This window comes from Centruroides sculpturatus, unplaced genomic scaffold (assembly GCF_000671375.1).
Source record: "Centruroides sculpturatus isolate CEXI.00-Female unplaced genomic scaffold, Cexi_2.0 scaffold280, whole genome shotgun sequence".
Taxonomy (NCBI): domain Eukaryota; kingdom Metazoa; phylum Arthropoda; class Arachnida; order Scorpiones; family Buthidae; genus Centruroides; species Centruroides sculpturatus.
The window spans coordinates 619959-634197 of record NW_019384675.1 but is presented as its reverse complement, the minus strand read 5'-3'; the positions used below and the strand labels follow the sequence as shown (position 1 = coordinate 634197).

The 14239-nt window shown below is 27.2% G+C and overlaps 1 protein-coding gene across 6 annotated transcripts in view; it reads left to right on the top strand.

Moving 5' to 3' along the window:
- The first annotated feature begins 3317 nt into the window (after positions 1 to 3317).
- Positions 3318 to 14239, top strand: part of LOC111626819 (nuclear protein MDM1-like) — an 81741-nt gene continuing 70819 nt past the window's right edge. For 2 of the 6 annotated variants that reach the window (XM_023370333.1, XM_023370330.1), the window contains exons 1-2: positions 3741 to 4456; positions 10676 to 10763. In XM_023370333.1, the coding sequence (XP_023226101.1) occupies positions 4400 to 4456; positions 10676 to 10763 (145 nt within the window). In that variant the 5' untranslated portion in view covers positions 3741 to 4399. Of the gene's footprint in view, positions 3463 to 3737; positions 4457 to 10675; positions 10764 to 14239 lie in introns of those variants that run through there. The other 4 variants (XM_023370331.1, XM_023370332.1, XM_023370334.1 and 1 more) reach the window with 4 other exon arrangements.

Genomic DNA, 14239 nt, shown 5'->3' with positions numbered 1-14239 from the left:
TATTTAGTTCCTAATGGTAATGAAGGAGATCTAATTGTGTGCGATGAATGAACTTCAACCCGATTATAATGAAACTGTACATTTTAATTAAGAATTAGACATTAAATTGTGATTTATATACGTTTGGAGGATGCTGACGTATTAAAAGCATTTAGAAAAATTACGAAAAATGTTGGTTAATCAGAGCATCTTTTATGCATAATATGCTACTAACGAGACATGTATGACGACGTCACGCGCTTCCAGCTACCCTCTCACCCCTTTTATATTAATGGAACATGTTAGTTACTATAGCAACTGGAATGAATATGTTAGACGAACAACAAAATCAACAGTTAGGGAGTGTAACAACAAAAAAAATTTACTAATTTTTATTTAATGAATAGAATAAATCACGGATTTAAATTTATTTAAGTTTTTTTTTTTCCCTTAAAGACGTAATAATAAATTATTAAATTGGAATTTATAATTAAATATAATGATTTTGAATTAATGATAGTAATTAAAAAAATATGAATCTTATATCTTTAATGCTAAAAATTATAATAATTTTAACATTTCTTGCATTTAAAATTATTCAAAATTTAATAAAATCGCTTCAAAAATAGGTTTTGTTTTATTTTATTTTAAAAATGATTATTATTTTAATACTCCAATCGATACTAATAACAATTTTTTTTAACATTAAGAATAAACATTATTGGCTACAGCAGCACCAAAACGGAGAAAAGTCGAAACAAAAAATATTTATTAATTTTTTTTTAAATTATAATTCTATAAATTTAATTAAACTTTATAATTAAATGTTGAGTTTGAAAGTGGTATTTCTATTTAGAAACGTTTTATTTCGTTCGTTTTAATTCGGGAAAAGTAATAATAATGATAATAAGACATTCCAATAAGCTTATAAAACAAATGCAGTATATAAATTTACTTTGAAAATGTCTTTATTTTTAATCTATTTATTACGATTTCTATACTCCAATCGATGCTAATACGAACTGATCCATGAAGATAACGAATAAAATAAACGGTCCTATCTTGAAACGGAGAAAAGTTGCAAAACACTAAAATGGTCTTAGATGCCCATTTCAACAATGGGCGATTTACTAAATGGCTTCCTGTTATAATTGCGGATATCCACAAGCAGCAGTAGAAGCAGTCCAAGTTACGATAATATGGTTGATTCAGGCCATTACATCAAATGCGAACAGATTAAAGCGGATAGAGATGAGTCGAATGGTAAAAATAAAGCGATAATTCGGCAATTTAAAGCAGCGATTTCAATTATTATAGTGCACGAATGAGTTTCAATCTCAGATTAGTTCATGGCTATTGAGATGATGAGAAAGTTAGAAAAGTAAAAGGAAACCCGAAAGCCATAAACCAATTGTCCTTTACGAGATTGTGGCATAACCCCGAAAACAATTGGCAACATCTGGATTGAAGAAAATGAAAATAAAACATTAATGGAAAAGGAATCATGTATTTAACTTCAGCAAAATTTGTATTCAGGAGAAGCCGCGATAATTAACGAAGCTGAATATTGCATAGGAACAATTCATTAGTAACTCATTACGGCGTAAGAGTTAGCTCAATTTACCAACTCTATAATTATATATCTTGGTAATATAATTACCAAAGGCGTAAAGATTTTGTTGTTTGAATAATAATAAACACGAGAGAAATTTTTTAAAAATAACTGCAAAAAAAACTTTGATGTAATAAATATAAGAGGAAATTCCTTTATCATTGAGATGTTCGAAGAATTGATTTGTCGTCTACTCATCTGTAAGAAATGTCATCTACAGGAAGAAGAGACAAGGGAGCCAAATATCAACTAATTCTACTATCTAGCATCCTTTGAATGGAAAGGGAAAAGAAAAATAAAGCATTGCTTATCATTGTATCTATCTACAACGGAGAGTAATTCACATTTCCTACAACTTAAATAAACCACAGCTCCATTTTAAGAAAGAAAAATAATTGATTAAAGATAGAAATATGCAAACTCTCCTTCGACACTTTTCTTAATTAAATAATACGAAGATTTAAAGCTTCAAAATGCGATTTTATAAGAAAAAAAACACAAATTATAGCTGCAAGGAATTGCATTTCTCCATTTTTTCCAATATAAAAATATATATTTATTTTACTATTTTATATAACAAATAGTACCATTGATGTATCCGGTCAATGATTACGTTGCTTTCACGTGTACCAAATACAATATATTAACCACGTTATCCGCCTTTTAATTGAATTTATCACATTATAAATTCGCTAAAAATCTTAATTACGAATTTAAATTTAATTATTTATTTTTATTATTTTACAATGGACCGTTTATTAACGTTCAAGAGGATTTTAAAATAGCAACCGAGTACTTTAGAATCTTTTAATTATTTTTACAGATGTATCGTTTTCAAGGTAATCTTTCTCTTGATAGTTTCCTCTTATAATTAATTTAATTGTACGAATTATATGCGAAAGTATATTTGAATGTATTTTTGAATATTTTTACCTCCATCTTGTCCTGTAAAATTTGCATATTTAAAAAGAAGAAAAAAATCTTCCGGGAATGTTATAAATCTTACAGATTTACTGCAGCAATATCATTCAAAGATTCACAAATTCAATTTAAAAAAAAAAAGCAGAAATATTTTTAAATTTCTGTAAAAAAATTATATTTTTTATAAATTTTTCTTTCTATATTTTTACAAATTTCCATATTCTTTCAGGCATTTTCTAATTTTTTGCAAAAAAATTAAATATGACTTTTTTGCAGAAATAATTATCTTTGAAATATAAAAATATTTTATAATAAAAAATTATGCAAAAAATTAGAAAATTACTTAAAAATTTCTATAAAAATGCAAACAATTTTGTATTTTTACAAAATACCCAACTTCTAAGTAAAATACTAAAGTCTTTCAACGAGGGACCTCACACCAATGATGCTATTCTATGGATGAAAAGGACAATTGCCTGGGACCACTCACTAACAGTTGGTCCCGAAATAATCTTTTATAAGACAATTTTGTATTTTTACAAAATACCCAACTTCTAAGTAAAATACTAAAGTCTTTCAACGAAGGACCTCACACCAATGGTGCTATTCTATGGACGAAAAGGGCAATTGCCTGGGATCACTCACTAACAGTTGGTCCCGAAATAATCTTTTATAAGAAAATATTCTCTCCCCCAAAAAATGTCTGAAGTCAACACTGTACAGGGGTTCCCTAATTCGAATTCTCCTGTGCCCATTGTCTCACACGGCTGAAAAACAGTTTAAATATGTGCAAATATACTTAATTTNACCTATGAACGTAATGAATTGTTTATAACAGTATTAGCTACACTATCTACTGGAAGAATATTCATAAGGTAAATTGAAACTGCCAACTTCAGAGACTAAGTGGATGTAAATTATTCAAATGAAGCGCATTGAATTGGTTACAAGTAACTAAACTTAAATTATTTCTCTACAAAATCTTCATATTAGATATAAATGAGAGACAATTTAGAATATTTTAATATTAAAAATAGCATTATAAATATTTGGTTATATCATTTCTAAATTATACATTATTTCAGTGTTAATTATTTATGACTGGATTTATTAAATTCTAAAATGTGACTTTATGGTCCTTATGTAAGGTTTTAAAAGCATCAGTTATTTAATTAAAATAATTTTGTTTTCTTACGAAAGTAGCAAATTATATAAAATTTAACCTTAAATAATATATGCCAGAGGAATTATCAGAACGTAATTTCTTCAGTCTAATTAATAGTTCTAGCTACTTGGAACATGTAAAAGTAGGCAAAAAACATAAGTAATTAGCATTACTTTTTTTAAAATATCGAATTAAAAATTACACAAGCGCCAATTTATTAATATTTAGGCCTATACTTAATTTAATTTTAAAAAGAATTAATTTAAATATATATACACATATGTATATATTTATTTATTTTTCGGTTCTAACCCTGAATATTTATCCATACTATCGATTTAGAACGTGGGTTTAAAATTTTTATAATAATCGCACGTGAGAAATGTTTCAGGGTGGGGTATGCATTTGTGATAAACCTAATTTAAATAATTAAGAAAACAAAATTAATAATAATAAACACGATTTAATTAAAAATAATAAAATTTCAGGTGAATTGAAATCGTTAAGGGAAAGTTCTACTCGACAGGGGCTACAGGGATGCACTACAGCAATGCAGGTTTGCGCAGTACTGAGTCCAATCGACCGGGTTGAGTCCAGCCCGTCCTTACGTTGCCTATGTAGTCACAATGCGTGAGTTAGCGGGCAAAGCAAAGCAAATCCGTCGTCCTATCGCAACTACTTAGTTAAACGTTGCCGAGCAGAAAGTATTTCGATTGAAAAAGATGATTAATTCTGTTCTAAATCTGTGTCGAGTCTGTCCCGTGCCGACGGAGGACAAGGTAAGTCTTGTAGGGGGAAAAAATAAATAAATAAAAGATAAAGCCAAACCTCTCTATAACGGCCACTGACAGGTTCCTTTAAAAAATGGAGGGTTGGAAGTTATTTCGTATATATTTCTGTTCAACATTCCTGAAAAAAATGGCCGCCGTTTAGAGGTGGTCGTTATCGGAGGTTCGACTATAACAGGAAATAAAATAATAAAAGCCAATTTTTATGTAACAATTTGAAAATATTCCATTAAAATTGGTTTTAAAATTCCAGGGGGACTTTCGATGGAAAACTGGCTCCTATTTAGGTGTTATACATGAAGAAAACCCGGAAAACGCCACGTGACTTGTTTGTTGGCAAGACGCGAACCCACGACCAACTAACTACCCAATGTTCGGTGATATTATCCACTAGGCCACTTTCGGGAGCCTTGAGGCCCCTTACAACAGTGGCGTGTTATAGCTTCATTGTCACCCAGGCAAATTTGAATTAGGGAGACCCATGTGCAGTGTTGACTTCAGACATTTTTCTTCGGGGAAACTTTTTGGGGAAAGATATTTTATAAAAGATTAATTTGGGGACCCTGTTGGTGGATGCCCCAGGAAACTGCCCCTTTCCCCACGGAATAAAGCGCCACTGCCTTATAAATAAATACAGCCTAGAAGTTACGTCTACAGTGGTACAGGAACGAATGCAGATTTGCACTTCTAATTCATAACCCTAATATTGGTTCTAGTTACTCTACTGTTGTAAGGACTTTATTGCTTATTTTCAATTACTATTTTAAACACATATTTAAATTTCTTTAATGCATATAATTCCCTTAAATACAAATATCTACATAAAATTATAATTAATGGCTTAATACATTTATGAATCATGTTCCCATTTTAAATTGTTATAACTTTATCTCTTCTATAAACAACCGCTTCATACCGGTATACATAAGCTTCTATATAATTTCCTTCTCATGTCTAAATTCCTACATCTCATTTATAAAGCCGAGTATATCTTTAATATGTCGAAATTTACTCATTGAAGATGATAATGATAAACTCGAGATTTACTCAAGAAGATAGAGAATTATTGCTCTCTTAATTTACATAGTTTATATTATTTAATTATAAATTGATTTTCTTCATGTACACAAGTTATTTTAAGAAATTCTACGGTTTTTTTAATGATTTTATTAGCAATTTTGGCTTCGCCACATCAATATGTATGTAAGTTTAGATGGTACAATAATAAAATAACTCTTAATATATACAGAGCAGGAATATACTTACAAGTAGAAAGGGTATGTTATCAGCAGAATAAATAATTGTACAATTATGATATACAGAACAATAAGTAACCGCATAATTTAGCAGTAAATTGAGGTATGTCTTTCCTCATTCCTCTATGCAATTTTATACATATACTGTACTTAATCAATTGTTTTAAGTTCTACTGTTGTATTCTACTATGTATCTAATTGTAAGAAAAAAATATATAGAATAGATCAAATACAGTTCTTTAAACTATATTTGAGAATGGAATACCGAATGAGAAACAACTTATGGAATACCGAATGAGAAACAACCCAAAATATCAAGTAATCAACCATTACGACATACTACTTTTATCGTTATTAAGTCAAAGGATGGGTGAGTTGTTTCATGCAAGAAAAAATAATGAATCCTAACAGAAAAATCAATTTATCATTCTAAAAAATCTTTTATTTCAATTCACTTCATCTATGATGCATTATATGCGGGATTAGAATCAATTCGTAAGTAGAAATTTATGAGTTTAATGGAAAAGAACTGCAAATTCTTCTTCAACAGACTTAAGAGATCATTGTATTTATGTGAGAATCTCTCACGCAATCAATTCTAAAAGCTTAACTAATATGTTTTTCTTTTAAAAAATATATAAATAAATGCACTTACCGACATTTTCTATTATTTTCCTTCCTATAAATATTATATTTAAAAAGAAAAAACTCTTTATGCATTAATGTAAAATTCTTCAGAGCAGACTCCACTATGGAATATTGAAGATCGATGAACGTCGGTCGTTTATTGATTACAAATTACAATTTTAAAAGTTAGTATAGGCCCTAATATTCAAATTAAGAAGTAGTAAAGCGTAAAAAACAATATATTTACATTATTTTTCAGAAAGAATAATTGATTTTGCTGATTGAACTATTGCTCTTTGAGACTTAAAAAAAAAGTCAAAAGAATCCATCCATGGAGTCACGCTACAAACTAATCTCTTAAAAGTATTACACTATTGAAATGTGTCATTTATTTCTTTCATGTTTTTTGTTTGAGATTATCCTTTCAGTATTATAAAATGTCACTGTATTATTAAATATCTCATTGTTTTTATTCTGTTCAATATTCCCTTTGGTATATTCTCTTAAGTACTTTTGCTATTCTATTTACTTGGAAATTTTTGTAATTTTTTTGATATTTTCACCTTATATACGCGTATATACAGTACATTCTTATAAAATTTCAATAATTTTTTTAGTTTTGTTTATATTCACATCAATACTTTAATCAATAAAATTATTTTATTGATTAAAATACATTTATTCTTTCAGTTTTTATTATTTAAAACACATCTTTTGTAAAATATTTTTATAATAGTCAAACCTCTGAACAACGGACAGTCATAGAAACATTAAAAATATTCGGGGTGGCCGTTGTCTGGAGGTTATTTGGTACGCATTTTTCTTTTAAAAAAATGGCCGTTTTGGGGAGGTGGCCGCCATTAGAGGTTCGACTGTACTTTACCTTCATAAATATTTATAAAATTCTAATATATTTGCATGTTTTATTTCGTAAGAAGTTCCTTCCTCATTTATGAAATATGCAAAANAATGGCTTAAGGAAAAGGAAAATTATATATATTTTATTAGTTTAAAATAAAGGTTAGTTTACATGTTTTTTTTTAATATATAAAAGTAATCGAGTGAATGAGGTTGAGTAAATGTCGAATGGCGATTTGTGTTGGTGTTATCATCCTTGTCGCCTGTACTCCTTTCTAATTTCGCTTTTAGGTGAAGAAGAATCAATTATTTCTTGACATTTTTAATGCCTTCTAACGAAATTTTCGTTCAAATCTTTCTTTAAAAGTTTCTCTCTCTCTCTTTTTTTTTTTTTGTTAAAAATAATCTCGAGTTAATTTCCTTTTTATTCAATCAAACTTAATTGCCATAAAATGATAAAGGTTTTAAATTATTAAAGTTCCTTTTTCAAATATCTGATTTACTAATAATCGTTAACTAACTGTGGGTTTTAATGACTTTTTTTTTTTTTATAAGATGACAACACGTTAATGCTATTGAATCGAATTGTATAAATTTTTTGCCATTTTTTTCCTTTTTTTCGGTTCTTTTTACTTTTCGATTTTTCTTTTGAAATTTTCTTTTGTCGCTGAACAAAAAATAAGAATTTGTTTTGATATTTGAAATTTTTATCTCGGTTATTTCCTACTTTAAGTACATCCATGCTTGATTTTTATGAATGTTACTGCTGTTTCCCCCCCTTCTCCAGTTGTCGACATTTTCTGGATCTATACTCGTTTATGTATGAACGATTTTTTTCCATTCTTTGTAGACATTCTATCGATAATGGTTTTTTAATATTTTTTAAAAAAGACTAAAAAGTATTTTGCATAATAGAAATAAATTAATTTCTAATTAGCGCAATATCCGATTTCATGATTCCAATGTTGAACAAGAGGTAATAGAGTCCTTTGTTAAATATTACACGTTATCTAAAAATGCATAAGTTAAATTTGTTTTAACATAAATTATTCTAAACATATCGGTTTTTCATTATTAAAAGAAGTAAAAAATGAAGAATTAGGCCTATATCGGATTTTTCTCTTTGCTTTACTAAGAATTTGTTTACGATTGTTTAATATTACTTAGCTCGAGAAGAGAATCGATTCGTCTTACCTTCATCAAGTAGATTTTTTTTTCTTTTCTTCTTCTTCTAAATTACTAGTATTTTTTAGTACAAATTAACTCGTTTAAAAAATCGTTATCGAATTCTATTTTTGATTCACCATCTTTGATTTTTTAGTACAAACTGTGCAATTTAATTTTATATAGTCAAAAAGTACTTAAGAACTTTATCTACAATCTAATGAAGCAACTCTTTTTCTTCTTTTTTTATCTTGAGTTTCTTAAAATATCTTTAAATAAAATTTAAAAGAATCCGTACAGATTAAATTTCAATTAAATCTATATAATTAGAAATTTAATTTAAAATTAATTGCAATAATCACCGTATGTATATATTGAGATTATTAAAGATTAATTAGAAATTTAAATGATTTTCAATCGGTAAAGTTAGGTAGATTGTAATAGAAAATTAATGATTTCTTATAAAATATTTAATAGATGAATACAAAGTTTTATAAAAATAAATCTCGAGGTCGCAGACTAATAACTAATATAAAAATAGAACAGATTTACCTAAGTAATTTGTAGATTAAAACGTTGTTAATCCGCGAATATAATCCATTAAAAGATGATCTACTGTACTGTAAGCCTATGTTCAAAGCTGATTCAAGGTCTTGCAAAGCATGGTTTGCAAAGGATTGCTTTTACCTCTATATTATTTGATTCTTCATAATTTGACAAGTACAAAAATAGTGCCAAATCATGTAAGATTGTATCAAGTATTAATTTCAAGAATAAATCCTTTATTTATTATAAAACAACTTTAAAATTGAGCCATAAAAAGAGGAATCAATGTTAAAATCGTATTAAATCATGTTGCTTATAAATTTCTTATGCTTTATTTTATAGCTTTGTGGCATGAGAGTTTGAGAATCTATAAGAAATTTCGTGTAGAAAATTTTAAAATTCTAACAGAACATTTAAAAAAAAGCTCTTAGTTTGATTGAGTTTTTTATATTTTTTTATTATTGATGGTAGATAAATGCAATTAAAAAACTCTAATCGGATAAATCATATAAAAGATGTCAAGATAAAAATATTTTTAGTAAGTTTTAGTGTTCTTACAACGTTCGAAAATAATAATTTGATATGATTAATGGCGTACAAGTGGGTTACAATGAAGATATTTTTAGATTATTGAAAAATTTCCAATTTTTTAAGATTTTTTTTTAAAATTCACCGAGTAAACAAACTTAATTACATGATAATTTATGTAAAAATGAAGTAACAAAAGTTTATATGGTGAAAATTATGAAGACAAACTCTTGCAGTTTTGAAAAGAAACTGATCTTTATTATTTCTGAAGGTTCTGCAACGTGTCTCAATTCATTTATTTAATTAAATAAGATCGAAAATTTAATTTAAGAAAATACTGCTTGTCTGCTCAGTTTTAACGTCAGTCGAATAGTCAAAGTCGCATAGAGTTAAAGTAGTCCTGATTCAATATCGGGTTGAACTTCCTACAATGTCCATAAATCTATAAATCACTTTTATATCCATTGAGCATAAAGAGAAAAATCGGGTAAAATAGGATTATATATATATATATATATATTTTTTTTTTATCGAAAAACTCATAAAAGTTGAAAATTATAGAAAATTTGTCTACAAACATTACAAACAAACTAATGTAGACATTTTATGTAAATTATATTGCATAGTTTGTGAGGAAAAAAAATTCCAAAGTGTAGAGAAAAAATGACCAAAAATCTATTCTTAGGACCATAAATTTGATTTTGGTCAAGTTCCAGATTTTTATTCTGCAGAAAGTTTACAGAATTAACTTGTCCTTTCGGTTATAAAGGACTAAAAATATTATTTAAAAAAATGTATATTTTTTTCCTTTTCCTTTAAACATTATTATTTTTTCATTTTTATAAAAGTCATTATTCATTTATTCGCTACATACGTTAAGACTCAAGTAATCCTCTAACTTAATCTAAATTATGTAAATACAAAAGCTGTGTATTAAACAAAATAATTAATGCAATAATATACCTTCTCGACTAATACGAAGAAAATTTATATAAATTAAATAAGACTGAAGTAATAGACAAAATTCTAAGAACATGTAGGCTTAATGTATAAAATCATGGGTGCTTTCATTATCTTTATAATAAAACTAATGAATATTAATGCTTTATTCAAACTGGAAACTAATTTCCTGCTGTCTTTTAAAATGTTAGAACGCATTACTATCTTTATTTAATACTAATTTGCATTCGTAAAATGTTCGTTCGTTTACTGTTTATCTTAATTTTTTTAGGTGAATTCGGAATACAAACAAAATTTCACGTGGAGGGACAGTTACCAGACAGGGAAACCAGATATAATCAAGCAAGCACCATCAGCATGTAAGTAACAATATTATATTGTTAATTTTGCTGATACGGAAAATTGGTTACATCTAATGGCAAATTGTTGTAATTTAATCTACCAATTTTTACTTTAAAAAATTTAATTATATACATAGATTATCATGGAGATGATTAATTAATAAAGAAGTCTACACAATGATATTTTCAGGATGAATGGAAAGTCTCTGTAAAAACCTGAATAAATGTACTTGGGGTGTGCATTGCACGTAATATCAGATGCGTTAACATGCATTTGTATGCGCATTAAGTTAAATGGTAACCATAGAGATCACATTCTGCGACTTCTAAGTCACAGAACCTGCATATTCGCATAATAAAGCGAATTCGTTGCTTATATATGGTGACTTTTGAATCACTCTGTATTTAAAATATAGGTTCACCTCAGTGCAGAACTAGAGAAATTGTTAATGATCTTTTAAAAATCTATTTCTTGCACTTATTTCTTCTATAATATGAATCATTTAGTTTTTAATTCGTATAATATGAAGCACTTATAATAAATTTAATTCGCAAGATAAATGCTAAGAAATTAATGGAAGCTTGTTCGATTCGTCAGTAACTAAATATATCCGCCGTGATTGACCTAAGTGATATTAGAGATAACGTTGATAGTTGTAACGTTTCAATGATTAATAGAGCATATTGTGTTTGCGAATGCTGTAAAGGAAAAATAAATGGTCCTTATAATCTTACAGGCTTGTAAGAATCCACAAAACTATGTAGACTTTGCATAAGACATAAATAATCTTCGAGTAAAGAATTGGAATGTAGTCATCTATCTTAATTGAAATTTATGATCATGCGAAATGGAAAGATTTTTCTATAGAATTTTACTGTTAAATTGGAAAATATAAATAAATACGAAAGAAAAATCTAATTCGAATTTAATATTAATAATATTTACTGAATTCAAAGAATGTCTTGAGTTACATAAGGAATTCAGATAGTCACTGAATGGCGATTGCTTCAACAGGCTATAAAACCTACGGGCATGTAACTGTAAATGAAAATATATTTTCATTAAAGAATTTTGTTTACAAAGTATTTATTTTGAAGACAATTTTGTTTATTAAATTTATATATATACACATATATATATATATTAATTGAAGTGATACAAGACTATAACATCCTTCATATCAACTCAGAATTCCGAGCTTGCTTCCTAGAGGAAGTAAAAATATCTGTAACTATTTATCGTTTAGAACGTCTGACAATTGAATCTAATCTTCAGGTACAGAAAGACTTACCTTTAAGAAGTAGAAAAGGAAAGCGAACGAAACTATACAACTGTACTTCTCACTATGAAAAACTTGCCACTATCCACGAAGCTCAGAAAATATATATTAAATTAAACGTTTTCTTTGAAAAAAATAATAATTCTAATGAATATACATAAATTAGAAATAACTCAATCTTAATTCTGAGTTTCTAGTAACGTTTCAGAATGTGATACATATTATCAGTACTTTATATAAACTTAAATAATATAGACATAAAATAGAGTACAGCATAAAACTGTTTTATGTCTATATTAATGTAGTTTGTGTAATAATTTTATTATTAAGGAAACGTATAAATAATAATAATATTTTATATATCATAATTATTAATATACAGTCAAACCATGTTATTACGTTATCGGTTTATGAGAAGTAGATTTTGCGATCTCGTGGACGAGAGAGGATAGGAATTTCAATGTTAACGAGTTCGGTTAATACGAATTTCGCTAATACAAAATGCCAATTTTTAAGTCTCTTCGACTTTGTATTAACGGGGTTCGACTGTAATAGCAAGTTTTTCTCAGTTATTATATTAAAAGATGGATTTTTTTTAAATGTAAGAAATTGAATTTATTAATATTGCTTAAAAATCTTAAAATTTGTATAATTTTTTGAGTTACAAATAATTTTATTTGATACTATTTTTAATGTTGGAAAGAAAACCCAAAATTTTGGCCCAAAGTTTGGATTATCTTCTCATTTCTAAACCAAAATTAAATAAAATTTTAATAAAAATATACAATGGGAAAAACATTTTATTCTCAAGAATTCATATTCAAGAAATATAAATTCTTGAAGAGTTAAAATTTAGACCGGATAAGTCCAAACAAAAATCTCCTTTTTTTCTAGGTCATTAACCAAAAAGTCGTTTATAGATTTGTGACATTTTCCGAATACCTTACAACTAGTTTTTTTCTAGAATAAAATTTTCTATGATTTTTCTGTAATTAATGTTGTTTGTTGCTTTATTGGTTTAACACAAAAACAGCTTAATGTTCTTTGAATGGATTGTTCTAAAAGCACTTTGATGATTTAATTTACGAATATAAATGTGTTTTTTTTAATTAATAAATAATAATATACATAACAGCATGAACCACTAAGCACTATTTCTACTGTACTAATGGATTTAATTAGCAAAATGATATAAAAATGATGTTAACACATCATTTTTAAATAATCTTTTAAAAACTGTTTAAATAAGCAATTTAATAAATCTTGAAAGTTTATTTTACTCATTATATCCATAAATATATGCATTTATTCCATTAGATGTAACAAAATTAATGTTATTTTTTGCCAATACACTAATTGGTACTGTGTATTGGTAGATTTGTAGGATTTATGATCTGAAAATTAGTGTCTATAATTGAAGATGACAGGAAATTGAATAGAAAATGTTCTTTTCTGACGTTCTTTACAGTATTTCTGACTTAGTCAATTTCCTAATCTTTTTTTTGTTTTTTGCTTTTTTTGTGTGAATAAACTTCAAATACCACGACTTTAGGTCTTGATATCGCTTTTTCTTTTTTTCTCTTTCAAGATTCATACGAATTCAAATACTTAACTTAATGATGCATTTTCAATGTACAGGATAATTTATCAACTAGTACAGCTACAATTTTTATTTACGCATAAATTTTCATTTAGACTTAATATATAATTTTTCGCCGTAGATCTTAAATGTCATCAATGTAATAAGTTCTACAGTTCATTAGCCTTTTATAAACTTGTTTTAGTATTATAAAAATTTAATTCACAGATAATGATAAAACTTTCAAATACTATATTTACCGGCGTATAAGACGCACCCCGTTTTCAGGTAGTATTTTTCAGGAAAAAACGTGCTTATTATAACTCCAGAAAATACGGTATATAAAAAATTTACCATTAAAAAATCTAAAACTTAGGCGTACATTCGATTTATTTTTTATAATAAAATATAATTTCTTAAATTGTCTTAATTGCTATTAATATGTATACAAATTAAAGTACATCAGTCAAGGCCGTATTAATGCAAGGCCATACCCAAGAGTAGTCCGGGACCTTGCCTTCTTAGGGCATCACTTCACTGCTCATTTCTAATTAAAATCTTTGTTCTATATCTATATAATGTCTCTAAAGAAATTGGACCAGAATCCTGAAGTATGCCCAAAATTGCTCCGAAAT